Source organism: Desmodus rotundus, chromosome 1, assembly GCF_022682495.2.
Source record: "Desmodus rotundus isolate HL8 chromosome 1, HLdesRot8A.1, whole genome shotgun sequence".
In the NCBI taxonomy this organism is placed as follows: domain Eukaryota; kingdom Metazoa; phylum Chordata; class Mammalia; order Chiroptera; family Phyllostomidae; genus Desmodus; species Desmodus rotundus.
Window position 1 is genome coordinate 95,079,168 of NC_071387.1, and position 15,112 is coordinate 95,094,279.

Genomic DNA, 15,112 nt, shown 5'->3' on the forward strand with positions numbered 1-15,112 from the left:
TCAACTCTTTTCTGAAGTTCTTCTTCATTTCCTCTTTTTTCTTAAAGATATTAATTGGAGTTATTTTTAAAATTCCTACTTGATAACTCTAATTTATGAAGCACCTATGAGTCTTTTTTTATTGTCTATTGTTTCTCCTGGTTCTGGACTCAATGGACATTGTCCCAATAGAAAGGCTAAGTTGCTGACAAAGGCCCCTCCCAAATCTGTTTCCCAGGAATGAGCAGCTGCTGAATTTCTGCTCAACTCTTTAGCTCTACAGTAGCTGTTTTCAACTGTTCCTTGGAGTATTGGCTTGTGTATGTATAGCTTAAGAGTCAGCCAATGCCTTGAGAGGAATTTCTATATAAATTTGGGGGTTCTTTCTCAGCAATCCTCTACACATCAAGATTTTGCTCTCAATCTCTATTCAGGCTGGCTGCCCCAAATTCTGACTGCTATCTCCTCAGCCCAGTAAAATTACTGCTAGAAACCTATTTTTATGACCTCCTCCTATTTCTCTCTAGTAACATCAGTACTATTCCTCTACCCCAAGCACAATGTCACTCCTTAAAAGTAGAAACAAAGGAAGAAGGCAAGTTAGTTGTGATAAAATGCATGTTTGAATGCTTTGTGAATGTGTTTAGCTTCATCAATGCCAACTCCCCTTTAAATGAGTTCTCAGTTTTAAAAAGGCCCCAGTTAATTCATAGGTGTGGGGCCCTTGGTTATCTGGAGAACTGAAGATAAGGGAGTGCCACATGCTCACTTGTTTGACGGGGTTTGCTGGGCCTCCCCATCCAGGAGGGGAATACGCTGCTTACTCCCGCCAAGCTTCCAGAAGGCTGTTGGAGCCTGTGAGCACTTTGCTCTGAACTACCGAAAAGGCTGAGAAAGCTGGGCTATCTGTTAATTTCCCCAGTCATTTAACCTGTTGAGATTTACTTGCCAGGCTCACCTTGTCTCAACCGGTCCTGTGTGCTCTTGAGGACACGGAGGCAGACTCTGACCTCCCCAGCATTCTGGCCTCTCACCACATGTTCCTGACACTCAAACACATTCCTCACCAGTTCCCTAGGTGTGAAGACCATGGTCACATCAACTTTCAGCACAGGCTGGGACCTGTAGAGACACCAAAGAGCCATCAAGGGTCTTCAGACAGCGAAGCTGCTCCTTAAGGGGAAGACCTAGTGTGCTCAGAAAGAGATTCTCACCTGAGCAGCAGTGCATGTCCCTGGGCCCCGACAGCCAGGTCCACCAATCCATCCATTGTGAGGTCCTGGCCCCCACTCAGTGACTGGCCAAAATACTGGAGCCTGAGGGACAGCTGGGAGCCTGTAATTCTCTGGGAGTAGAAAAGAGGAGGGGAGGAAGGGGATGGGAAAGAAAGGGAAGTGTGTAACTCAGTTGTCCAGGGTGACTCAAGGAGATTGTCTGGGCTCCAGTCAAGTCTCATTTCCTACAATTTCTCAAGGAATTAGGGCAAGTGCTCAGCATTAGGCCACGGTCTTGAGATAGCGCCCAAAGTTTCCATGAATTACCTGGGTTTTTGAGGGAAAACAAATAGTTTACAAGAAAGAAGTAGCACAGCATAAGCATGCAGTTTGACTCAGCTGAATCTCAGTTACATGGTCAGGATAGTGTAAACATTGAATATTGATCTAACCAAAATTATCACTTAAATATAAGGAGTAGGGGGAGGAGTGGAAGGAGTGTGAATATGTGGCAAAGGGGTCGGAAAGGGCTCAGTCCTCACCTCCCATGGTGAGAAGTCAAAGCTAAAACAAAAATCAAAAAGCAGCAAAAAAATCACGTCAAGTATGGAGAATCATTGAAAGTGGCTTCTTCCAGATAAGGGGAAATAAAGGTGAAACCATAGTGTAGATATGGAAATCATCGTTTTCCATAATCAGCCTTTAAGAACAATTTTGACTGTCTAGGCTATGTGTAAGAATAACACTGAAAGAATAACAGCAAAATAAAAAGAAATTTTGTATTTTTGTCATGTACTTAATGCCACTGAACTATATACTTTAAAATGGTTAAGATGGTGAATTTTATGTCATATATATTTTACCATGATTTTTAAAGTGATCTTGTCAATTGAAAGGAAGCATGGGATACTGGAAGTTCACTATATCTTAATTTTAAGTGGTGCTTATTTGGGTTCACAATTATGTTAAAAGTTCATCACTTAAGATTTGTGTGTTTACAGCATGTACATCATAACTCAAATTTTTTTGAGAAAAAAATTATTGTATTCTGTTGGCATGAAATTTTGCTTTGAAATTATGTATAATGTGAAAATTTGGAAGCCATAGCCTATTTACATGTCCAAACACTGAGCACCCCCTTCCAGCCCCAATCATAGGGGGGGAAATAAAGTAAAAAATGCAAACAATAGAACAACAGGATAGCATGAATCCTTTTTGCATTCGTTTTCAATTCCAAAGTCTGCAAGGTATGGGTGTATGTGTGTGTGCATGCAGACACATAAACTTCCCTCCCCCTAACCTTGTTTTCCTTTGTAGGGTAAGTTATAGTACAGATAAGGGGAAGTGGGGCTTTCACTGTTCACTTTAGATTTATAAATTTATACAGGTATGTAAAGCTTTGGTAATAAAAATAAAGTAAAACCAGAGCCTTCAAACCAGAGAAGCCACAGGCGCCAAAGAAAAGAGGCATAATTATAATACTCACAAAATTGTGAAAGAGGCTCCATAGGTAAGGCAGCTGTTCTTAGCCTTGGCTACAACTAATGAGCCTGTTAAAAATACTGGGGCCTACACAGTTCTAGCATGGGCAAATTTAATCTGTGGTAGAAAATAATCAGGATACTAGTTTCTTCTGGAATGAAGTGGGTCAGAATATGGGAAGGTGCAAGAGGAAACTTTCTGAAGTGATAATGATCTTGATAGGAGACGGAGTTGTAACAGGTGTATGCACTTGTCAAAAATCAAATGGCTAAAGATTTGTGCATTTCCTGTTTGTAAATTTTATCTTAAAAATAACAGTAGGCAGCCCTGGCTGGTGTGGCTCAGTGGATTGAGCACCAGCCTGCGAACCAAACGGTTGCTGGTTCGATTCCCAATTAGGGCATATGCCTGGGCTGCGGGCCAGGTCCCCAGTTGGGAGCACTCGAGAGGCAACCACACATTGATGTTTCTCTCCCTCTATTTCTCCCTCCCACCCCCTCTGTCTAAGAAGAAATAAAACCTTTAAAAAAAATAACAGTAGGCAAATACTGAATTCTAGTTAATGGTGCACATGCTGAAATATTTGCAGGTGAAGTGGGCTAATGTCGCAACTTACTTTGAAATGCATTAAAACATAAGATGGACTGTATAAAAAGAATGGATATGTGATCAAGTAAATCAGGGAAAATGCTCATTTTAGATTCTAGGTTGTAAATATATGGATGTTCACTGTTCAATTCTTTCAAATTTACAAGTAAATTTGAATTATATCTCAATTTACTTGTAAATTTGAAAGTTTTCTAAATTTCCTGAGAGAGGAGCCCTGTGTGACTGCACAAGTCACAACCCCATGAAGCATACAGTCCTGGTAGGTGACCAAGTATAAGGGTTTCCTGAGATGGGAGACTTTCAGTCTAAAACCAGGACAGATGTAGGCAAACCAGGACCATTGGTTACCCGACCAAGACTAAAATTCAGAAAAAAAGGAATGCTAAATTCCCACACTTCCAGCTTGCTATTTATCACCCCTAAGCCTAATCTCCTCATCTGTGTACTGCAGATATCGGTGCCCCTATGCACCTCCTGCAGTTGTTGTAAGAATTAGTCTATGGGGGGATGGGGAGAAAATGCAGACAACTGTAACTGAATAACAATAAAAATTTTTTTTTTTAAAGAATTAATCTAGAGTTGAGTTTTTGAGGTTTGTGTGAAGCGTGTTATTATTTTTGAAGGTTCTGGAAGGAGTAATGGGAGAAGGAATCTGGCAGCTGTGGGAACATTGAATTAGAAAGGAACAGATCAGTAAAGAGTTTACTGTCATGACAGGGACAGTGATGGGGCCTTACCTGGCTGTAGGAGGGGCTGATGCCCAGTGCTGAGGTCCCATGAAACAAGTAGACAGCGCCCTGGTTCTCCTGTTCTCCCGGGGCCCCAATGGCCACATCCATCAGCTTGTCCCCATTCACGTCCCCCAGTACAGTCAGGGCTGTCCCAAAGCGTCCCCAGGGGTGGCCCTGCTCCCCACGGAGAATGACCTCACACTGCCACCTAGCTCTCTGCAGAACAAAACCAATGCCAGTCCCCAACCTGGATAACCCCTCCACCCCACAACCAGGCCCCTCACCCAGCCCAGGTCTAGTGATCAGCCACTCACCCCTCGGGGCAAGGGACACACAGACACCTGGCCCCCTCGGGTTGGTTCGTAGTAATGGGGAGCCCCGATGAGGACAAGGTCGGAGCTGCCATCTCTGTCCACGTCCATGGAGCAGAGGGAAGCCCCAAAGTAGGAGCCAACCTAAAAGAGATGAAGCCAGGATTACATACCTCTTCCCAACTAAAGCAGAGTGTGGGAGTTTTCTCCCTGTGAAGAAAAATGATGCCTGATGGGGAAAGCCCTTTGTAGCAGATGTGATTCTCTATATGATTCATGATAAAATCTCATTTGAATGTGCTGATAGAGAGAGAAGCATATTATAGAGCTGATGGGCAGTAAGTGAGGATTTTACCCCAAATGGTGTTGCAGGAAGATTATTAAGATAGCAAAGAAGAGCCTGGCCGGTGTAGCTCAGTGGATTGAGTGCGGGCTGTGAACCAAAGGGTCGCCGGTTCGATTCCCAGTCAGGTCACAAGCCTGGGTTGCTGGCCAGGTGCCCAGTGGGGGCCATGTGAGAGGCAACCACACATTGATGTTTCGCTCCCTCTCTTTCCCCCTCCATCCTCCTCTCTCTAAAAATATATAAAATCTTTTTTAAAAAAGATAGCAAAGAAGAAGTTGGGTTGGAAACTACAGACAGAAAAGCCTTGGAAGAGCAGACAGGGTATCTTTTCAATACATTGGAAGTATTTGGGTTGGGGGGCAGGTAAAAAATCAAAGTTGGAAGTCTGGCTAATAAGGAATCAACTGGCTTGGATTAAAACTAACTATTACTACAGGAATATTTTTGTGTGATATTGAAAAATAATGTCTACCTTTTAAAAGAACTTCAAAGATGTGTTAAGAAAACAAAACTGTGTTCAACGTCAATATGTAGCATTCACCCACAGGATTCATGAATTTAGTCATTCACTCATTCATTCATTCACTCATTCATTCCACAGATGAGGGTTTGGAGACAGAGCCTTCCAGGGTACTCAGTGCAGCAGGGTGGAGCAGAGGGAATAGTAACAGATGAACAGGGAGATGTCTACAGCAGTTTCAAACTGGAGCAAGATCTAGGAAGGAAAACTGCAGGGGACATCAAGCCGTGGCTCACTGCAATCTGACTTCTGCCCCACACAGCACTGAGAGAGGCCGCGCTGACAGGCCAACAAGGGCATTTAAGCATCATCCTAAAGTCAATAGGATTTTTTTTGTTTTTAGGTCAGGTTTATTGGGGTATAATTTACTTAACAATAAAATTCAGTATTCTGCCCTGGCTGGTGTGGCTCAGTGGATTGAGTGCTGCCCTGAGAACCAATGAGTTGCTGGTTTGATTCCCAGTCATAGAAATCATAAAACTCTGAGAAGAAAACATAAGCAGTAAGCTTCACATCAATCTTGGCAATTTTTTTTGGATTTGACACCAAAAGCAAAGGCAACAAAAGCAAAAATAAGCAACTAGAACTACATCAAACTAAAAAGCTTGTGTACAACAAAGGAAACAATCAACAAAATGAAAAGGTAACCAATGGAACAGGAGAATATATATTTCAATTGTAGGTCTGACAACAGGTTAATATTCAAAATACATAAAGAGCTCATACAACTCAATAGCAAGAAAACAAACAACCTGATTAAAAATTAGACAGAGGATCTGAATAGACATTTTTCCAAAGAAAAACATACAGATGGCCAAGAGGTACATGAAAAAAGTGTTCAACATCACTCAACAAAATCAAAACCACAATGAGCTATCACCTCATATCTGTTAGAATAGCTATCATCAAAAAGAACAAGAAAAAGTTCTGGCTGGTGTGGCTCAGTGGATTGAGCACCAGCCTGCAAACCAAAGTGTCACTGGTTTGATTCCCAGTCAGGGCACATGCCTGGGTTGCAGGCCAGGTCCCCATTGAGGGGCATGTGAGAGGCAACCACACATTGATGCTTCTCTCCCTCTCTTTCTCCCTCCCTTCCCCTCTGTCTAAAAATAAATAATTAAGTAAATAAAATCTTTTTTAAAATTCAGTATTCTTAGTGTAGTTTTATGAGTTTTGACAAAACACATAGTCATGTAACCACCACCATGGCCAAGATGTAGAATAGTTTCATCACCCCCAAAAAATTCTCTCATGTCTCACTGTAATCAACCTCTTCCTTCAATCACCAGCCCCTGGAAACCACTGATCTCTTTTCCATCCCTATAGTTTTACCTTTTCCATTACATTATATAAATGGAATTATAGAATATGTAGCCTTTTGGGTCTGGCTTGCTTCACTAGAATAATGCATTTAAGATTCATACATGGTGCCCTAACTGGTGCAGTTCAGTTGTTTGGGCTTCATTCTGTAAAGCAAAAGGTTTCCAGTTTGATTCTTGGTCAGGGCATATACCTGGGTTGCAGATTTGGCCCTAGGTCAGGGAGTATGCAGGAGGGAGCTAATTAATGTTTCTCTCTCACATTGATGTTTCTCTCCCTCTCTTTCTCCTTCCTTTCTCCTCTGTCTAAAAATAAATAAAATCATTTTTAAAATGATTTTCAAAATAATTCATCCATGGCATGGTATGTATCAGTAATCCATTCCTTCTTATTTCTGGTTAGTATTCCATTGTTATGTACCACAGTTTGTTCAGCCATTCCCCAGTCGAGTGACACTGGAGTTGCTTCTAGTTTTAGGTGATTATGAATAGAGGCACTAGAAACACTCACACACAAGTTTTCATGTAAACATCTGTTCGTATTTCTCCTAGGTAAATAATAAATACCTAAGAGAAGGATTACTGGTATGCTAACTGCATATTGAACTTCATAAGACATTGACAGACTGTTTTCCAAAATAGGCCATTTTCCATTCTAAGCAATGTTTGAGAGCTTTAGTTCCTATATGTCCTTGGCAGTACTTGATATTGCCAGTTTATATTTTTATGTCAACCATTCTAATATATGTCAGTAGTATCTTACTGCAGTTTTAATTGCATCTCCTTAATGATTAATAGCATGGAACATGTGTTCATGTGCTTATCTGCCATCCATATATCATTTTTGGTGAGGTGTCTGTTCAAATATTTTGCTTATTTTTTAGATTGCTTCTTATTGTTGAATTTTAAGAGTCCTTTATATATTCTAGATAGGCCCTTTGTCAGATATGTAATTAAAAAAGGAAATTTACAAATATTTTGTTTATCTGTTCATTCTCTTTACAGTGCCTTTCACGGAGCAAAATCTTTTAATTTTCATGAAGTCTTGTTTATCAATTTTTCCTTTATAGACCATGTGTATAGTGTTACATGTAAGGACGCTTCGTACAACACAAGGTCATGAAGATTTCCTACTATGTTTTATTCCACAAGTATTGCAGTTTTATTTCTTTTCAAGTGAGAGTTAAGGTTTATTTCTTTTTTTCAGTCTTTTTAATTGTTTATGCTATTACAGTTGTCCCAATTTTTCCCTTTGCCCCCCTCCCCCAGCCTGCCCCCCATTCCCACAGTCAATCCCCACACTGTTTTTCATGTCCATGGGACATGCATATATGTCCTTTGCCTAATCCCTTCACCTTCTTTCAACCAGCTCCCACCAACCCACTCCCCTTCTACAGCCATCAGTCTGTTCCATGTTTCTGTGCCTCTGATCTATTTTGCTTGTTCATTTATTTTATTCATTAGATTCCAGTTATAAGTGACATAATAAGGTATTTGTCTTTCATTGACTGGCTTATTTCTCAGCATAATAATCTCCAGTTCCATCTATGCTATTATAAAAGGTAGAATTCTTTCTTTTTTTACTGCTGTGTAGTATTCCATTGTGTAAATGTACCACAATTTTTTATCCACTCATCTACTGATGGGCACTTAGGCTGTTTCCAAATCTTTGCTATTGTAAATATTGCTGCTATGAACATAGGGCTGCATGTGTTCTTTTGAATTGGTGTTTCAGGATTTGGGGGGTATATTCCCAGAAGTGGAATTGCTGGGTCAAAGGGCAGTTCCATTTTTAATTTTGTGAGGGAACTCCATACTGTTTTCCAGAGTGGTTGCACTAGTATGCATTCCCACCAACAGTGGACTAGGGTTCCCTGTTCTCCACATCCTTGCCAGCACTTGTTATTTGTTGATTTATTTATGATGACCATTCTGACTGGTGTGAAGTGGTATCTCATTATGGTTTTAATTTGCATCTCTCTGATGGATAGTGATGCTGAGTATCTTTTCATATGTCTATGGGCCCTCTGTATGTCCTCCTTGGAGAAGTGTCTGTTTAGGTCCTTTGCCAATTTTTTAATTGGATTTGTTTGTCTTCTTGGTGTTGAGTCATGAGTTCTTTATATAGTTTGGAGATTAGACCTTTGTCCAATGTATCATTGGCAAATATATTCTCCCATACAGTGGATTCCCTTTTCATTTTGCTGATGTTTTCTCTAGCTGTGCAGACACTTTTAATTTGATGTATTCCCATTTGTTACTTTTCTCCTCTGTTTCCTGTGCCTAGGGAGGTATATTGGCAAAAATATTGCTACATGAGATATCCAAAATTTTACTGCCTATATATTCTTCTGGGATAATTATCATAACTTATATTTAACTCTTTTATTCATTTCAAGTTTATTCTAATGTATGGTGTAAGACAGTGGTCTAGTTTCATTTTTTGCAAGTACTAGTCCAATACTCTCAACACCATTTATTGAAGAGACTATGTTTACTCCATGTATGCTCTTGCCTCCTTTGTCAAATAATTGACCATAAAGGTGTGGGTTTATTTCTGAGCTCTCTATTCTGTTCCACTGACCTATGTATCTGTTCTTATGCCAGTAACAGGCTTTTTTATTACAGTGGCCTTATAGTATAGTTTGATGTCAGGTATTATGATCCCTCCAACTTTGTTCTTCTTTCTCAAGATTGCTGAGGCTATTCAGAGTCTTTTTTGGTTCCATATAAATTTTTGGAATATTTGTTCTAGATCTGTGAAATATGCCATTGGTATCTTGATAAGAGTTGCATTGAATCTATAGATTGCTTTGAGTCATATGGACATTTTAATGATGCTAATTCTTCCAGTCCATGAACACAGTATATGTTTCAACTTTTTTGTGTCTTCTTCAATTTCTTTCTTCAGTGTCCTATAGTTTTCTGAATACAGGTCTCTTACCTCCTTGATTAAAGTTATTCCTAGGTACCTTATTTTTTGTGTTGCAATAGTAAATAGGATTGTTTTCTTAGTTTCTTTTTCTGATAGTTCATTATTGGGGTATAGATATGTCATCAATTTCTGAGTATTGATTTTGAATCTTGCTACTTTGTTGAATTCATTTATTAGGTCTAGTAGTTTTTTGGTGGAACCTACAGGGTTTTCAATGTACAATATCATGTCATCTGCAAATAATGATAGTTTTACTTTTTCCTTTCCAATTTGAATGTCTTTTATTTCTTCTTGTGGCTAGAAGACTTCCAGTCACTATGGCTAGGACTTCCAGTACTATGTTGAATAAGAGTGGTGAAAGCGGACATCCCTGTCTTGTTCCTGATCTTAGAGGAAACACTTTTAGGTTTGCACATTGAGTATGATGTTGGCTGTTGGTTCTTTGTATATATCCTTTATTATGTTGAGGTTTGACTCCTCTATTCCCACTTTGCTTAGAGTTGTTATCATAAATAGGTGCTGGGTTTTATCAAATGCCTTTTCTGTATTATTTGATATAATCACATGATTTTTATCTTGCATTTTATTTATGCATTCACATTTACTAATTTGTGAATATTGTACCAACCTTGTATCATCACGATAAGTCCCACTTGATCATGGTGTTACGATTTTTTTAAATGTATTGCTGGATCTGTTTTGCTAGTATTTTGTTGAGGATTTTATCATCAATGTTCATCAGGGATACTGGCCTATTGCTTTCTTTCTTTGTTTTGTCTTTACCTGGCTTTAGAATTAGGATAACACAAGCTTCATAAAAAGAGCTTGGAAGCCTTGCCTCTTCTTGAAATTTTTGGAATAGTTTGAGAAGTATAGGTGTCAGTTCTTTGAATGATTGCTAAAATTCACCTGTGAAACCATCTGATCCAGGACTATTGTTTGCTGGGAATTTTTTTATTACTGCTTCAATTTCATTAGTTGTTATCAAACCTATTCAGGTGTTCTGCTTCTTTCTGATTCAGTTTTAGGATATTGGATGATTCTGGAAATTTATCCATTTCATCCAGGTTTTCCAATTTCTTCACATGTAATTGTTCATAGTATTTTCTTACAGTCCTTTGTTTTTCTGTGGTATCCACTGTTATTTCTCCTCTGTCATTTCTGATTTTGTTAATTTGGGCCCCCTCTCTTTTTCTTGATGAGTCTGGTTAAAGGTTCATTGATTTTGTTTATCTTTTCAAAGAACCATCTCCTGGGTTCATTGATCTTTAGAATTTTTTTCTTAGTCTTTATGTCATTTATTTTCACTCTGATCTTGATTATAGTATTATAGTTTTAGATTCTACATTTAGAACCATAATCTATTTTAAATTAATCTTAATATGGTATTAGATATGGGTAGAGGTTTTTATTTTACTTTGTTTATTATGCATGTCCAGTTATTCCAACACCATTGGACTCTCCATTAAATTATCTCTGTGCCTTTATTGAAAATCAATGTACTAAAAGCTTTTGGTCTAGATAGTAGAGTAGGTAAACTCTGTGCTCACCTTCTCCTGTGATACATCAAAATTACGACTAAATTATAGAACAACCATCATTGAGAACCACCTGAAGACCAGTTATATCTTATAACTAAGGATATAAAGAAGCAGCCATGTACAAACTGGTACTGGGGGTAAAGATGCAGAATTGGTAGGTCCCACAATCACCACATTGGTAGGTGTGGTGACTAAGAATTGGGAGGAATTTCTTGTCTGTGAAGGTCCCCTCCACAAAGTGAGGGGTTCCAGCCCCACACTTGGCTCCCCAGCCTGGGGCACTAGTGCCAGGAAAGGAAGCCCCCACAACATCTGGCTGTGAAAACCATCAAGATTGTGTTGGATGCAGACAAAGGACTGCTAGATACTAAGGAACTGCTCTTAAACAACCCATATATAAACTCACTTGCTCACAAACCCACCCCCTCTAAGCTCCAGCATAGGGGCAGCAGGTCAAAAGTGTCAAGGACACATAAAAAGGAATTAAATTAACTAACTTCAGGGTGAGAACTGGAGAGGCAAGGGTCAAGGCAACTCTCTCCAGGGACAGAAGTGCTGGTAGTCATCCTTGTTCCTTTTTGAGGACTCCTCCGACCCACTGGGCCCCATGCAGTTAGGCGCCAAATTTGAGTTCTCTATTAACCTGCCTTAATACCATTCCCCAGCCCTGGTGACTCCCTGAGAACCAGCTGTACCCAACTCACCTACTTGGCACTAGGTCCCTTCAGCAGCTCCTCAACACAAGTGGCCTGTCTCAGACCTTGCTATGGACTTTCCTAAACTCTCTCCAAGATACACAAACCCCAAAAAAGCAGTGGCAGGCTCAGCATACCTTGTACCTCCTGATAACTGGCCCAAGCCTGGCATAAGTGGCAATCAGTCTTGGCTTGAAACGTAGTTTCAACTAAGCAGCCACAAGCCCAGCACAAGTGGCAGAGCAACTCAGATTTCATAGTGGTGCCCACCACAGGGACCCCAGCCTGACACAAGTGGCAGCCAGCCTTGGTTCACAGCATAGACTCCCCAAGCACTTCCAAGCCAGCTCAAGTGGCAACCAACAGCAGATTACTTTATACTTCCTACCAGGTACCCCCAAGGCCACATAAGTGATGGCTAACTTTGGCTTACACTAGATTCCATCCCACATGGCTCCAAAATCAACACACCCAGTGGCTAGCTTCAGACCACACCAGAGCACCACACAGCCAATTCCACAAATAACACATCCAAAGGGCAGATTAAGCTTGCACCAGACACCCGTTCTTTGGGGTGAGCCCTAGCACAATAGCTCACCCATGACAACCAGCCCTGACAGCCAGACAACCTAAGGGTCAACCCCACCCCCTGACATGCCAACAGTAATCAAGGTTCAACTACAGCAGGAGGAAACATACAACCCACAAAGGGACTCACCTGGAGCATCTGCCTAAAGTGACCAGGGAGACTGTACCACTGAGCCTCATAGACATATCCTATACAAGGCCAGTCTCTCAAGACTTGGAGGCATAGTAGCTCTACTAATACATAGCAACAAACAGGGAGTCAGCCAAAATGAGGCATTAATGAAATGTTCCAAATGAGAAAAAATGGAACACAACTCCACATCAGAACTAAACAAAATGGAGACAAGCAATCTACCACATGCAGAGTTCAAAACAATGATTATATGACCTGGCAGGTGTGGCTCAGTGGATTGATCACCAGCCTGTGAACCAAGTGGTTGCTGGTTCGATTCCCAGTCAGGGCACATGCCTGGGTTGCAGACCAGGTCCCCAGTAGGGGACTCGTGAGAGGGAACCACACATTGATGTTTCTCTCCCTCTCTTTCTATCTCCCTTCCCCTCTGTCTAAAAATAAATTAATTAATTTTAAAAATGATTATAAGTATGTTCAATGAACTTAGGAGATGAATAGAGTGAGAACTTCAACAAGGAGGCAGAAAACAAAAAAGAAACAGTCAGAAATGAAGACTACAATAACTGAAATGAAGAACACATTAGAGGTAATCAAGAGCAGATAAGATGAAGCAGAGAATTAAATCAGCAATCTGGAGGAAAGGAAGCAGAAAACACTCAATCAGAACATCAGAAAGAAAAAAAAAGAATTTTAAAATAAGGATAGTTTAAGGGACCTGTGGGAAAACATCAAGCATACCAACATTAACAACATAAGGGTACCAGAAAAAGAGAAAAAGCAAGGGACTAAAAACCTGTTTGAAGAAATAATGACTGAAAATTTCCTTAACCTGGCAAAGGAAATAGACATATAAGTTCAAGAAGCACAAGTTTAAGAATCCCAAACTAGATGAACCCAAAGGAGACCATACCAAGACACATCACAATTAAAATGCCAAAAGTTAAAGATTAAAAGAGAATCTTGGGGGATCCGGAAGATGGCGGCGAGATAGGTGGGAGTGGAGTCCACTTCCTCTCACCACCAGTGAAACACCTAGCTGATCTGAGGAGCAGAGCGAACAGCCAATGGTATTCCAGCATATATGAAGATCAGAGACCAAAGATAGAGGACACTGAAAGATCCGACGACAGGAATACCAGCAGAACTAACCTGACTGGTTTAAAGCCAGCAGAACACTTTTCTTTTTTTTTTTTTCTTTCCTCCTTTCCCCCTGAATTCCTTCTTCCTTTCTGTCCTTCTTTCTTTTTTTTATTCCTTCTTCCTTCCATCCTTTACCTTTTTTATTCCTTCTTCCTGCCTTCTTTTAGTTATTCTTTTGTTTTAATTTTTGTTAACATTCCTTCTTATCTTGCCTCCGATCTTTCTTTATTCCTTCTTCCTTCCTTCCTTTCCTTTTCTATTCCCTTTTCCCCTCCTTCCCTTCTTCCCCCCACTTTCTCTTTTTCCCACAGGTGACACAATAAAACCTGGAGTGCTAAAAAGACCAGAGTTACACCGTGCTACACCCAGAAACGTCACCTCAAGAACAGTGAGCACAGGAGACTAAGGAGACGGCACCACTGAATCCCATTGCCATTCTACCATAGAAGTTCATACCATAAACCCAGGGAGTCAGAATACATCAATTTAAGAAGCAGAGGATAACAAGAAGAGTCTCACAAACAATGGGAAGACAAAGAAACAATCCCCAAATGAAAGGAAAGGAGGAAGCCTCAGAAAGAATGCTAACTGAAAAAGAGGCAACTCAACTGTCAGATACTGAGTTCAAAGCAATGGTTATCAAGAAGCTCACTGAGCTCACTGAACTCACAGAGAACTATCAGAAACTACAGGTAAACTACAATGAACTCACTGCAAACTATATCAACATGAAAAAGGAAATAGAAACTATCAACAAGGGCCAAGAGGAAATGAAGAATACAATTTCTGAATTGAAGAACACAGTAGAAGGAATGAAAAGCAGACTTGATGAAGCAGAGGATCGGATCAGTGAGCTGGAGGACAAAGTAGAAAAAAACACCCAGAAAGAGCAAGAAAAGGAAAAGAGGCTCAGAAAGAATGAAGAGGGATGAAGGGAAATGCAGGACAACATGAAATGTAACAATATCCATATACTAGGAATACCAGAAGGAGAAGAAGAAGAGCAATGGATAGAAAACCTGCTTGAAGAAGTAATGATGGAACATTTCCCTAATCTGAAGAGAGAAAAAGTCACCCAAATCCAGGAAACACAGAGAGTCCCAAGCAAGAGGAACCCAAAGAAACCCACTGCAAGACACATCATAATTAAAATGGCAAAATTCCAAGACAAAGAGAGGATCTTAAAGGCAGCAAGGGAGAAAGAGGAAGTAACATACAAGGGAGCCCCAATAAGGTTAGCAACTGACTTCTCAATGGGAATGCTCCAAGCCAGAAGAGAATGGCAAAAAAATATTCCAAGTAATGAGAACCAGAGGCCTGCAACCAAGACTACTTTACCCAGCAAGGCTCTCAATCAAGATAGAAGGCCAAATAAAGAGTTCCCCAGACAAAAGAAGTCTAAAAGAATACAGCTCCACCAAACCAGTTCCGCAAGAGATGCTAAAGGGACTGCTTTAAGGAAAGGAAGGAAAAGAGAAAGAGAGAGGAACACAGGTAGGAAAAAATGGCAATGAATAACTACCTATCAATAATAACCTTAAACATAAATGGATTAAATGCTCCAATCAA

The 15,112-nt window shown here is 40.2% G+C and overlaps 1 protein-coding gene across 2 annotated transcripts in view; it reads right to left on the reverse strand.

Annotated features, from left to right (window-relative positions):
• ITGAM (integrin subunit alpha M) overlaps positions 1 to 15,112 on the reverse strand; it is a 71,198-nt gene that overhangs the window by 7,709 nt on the left and 48,377 nt on the right. For both annotated transcript variants that reach the window (XM_024560440.4, XM_045195528.3), the window contains exons 13-16: positions 4,330 to 4,470; positions 4,022 to 4,231; positions 1,194 to 1,324; positions 938 to 1,101 (exon numbers count right to left, since the gene is read on the reverse strand). In XM_024560440.4, the coding sequence (XP_024416208.3) occupies positions 938 to 1,101; positions 1,194 to 1,324; positions 4,022 to 4,231; positions 4,330 to 4,470 (646 nt within the window). The remainder of the gene's footprint in view (positions 1 to 937; positions 1,102 to 1,193; positions 1,325 to 4,021; positions 4,232 to 4,329; positions 4,471 to 15,112) is intronic.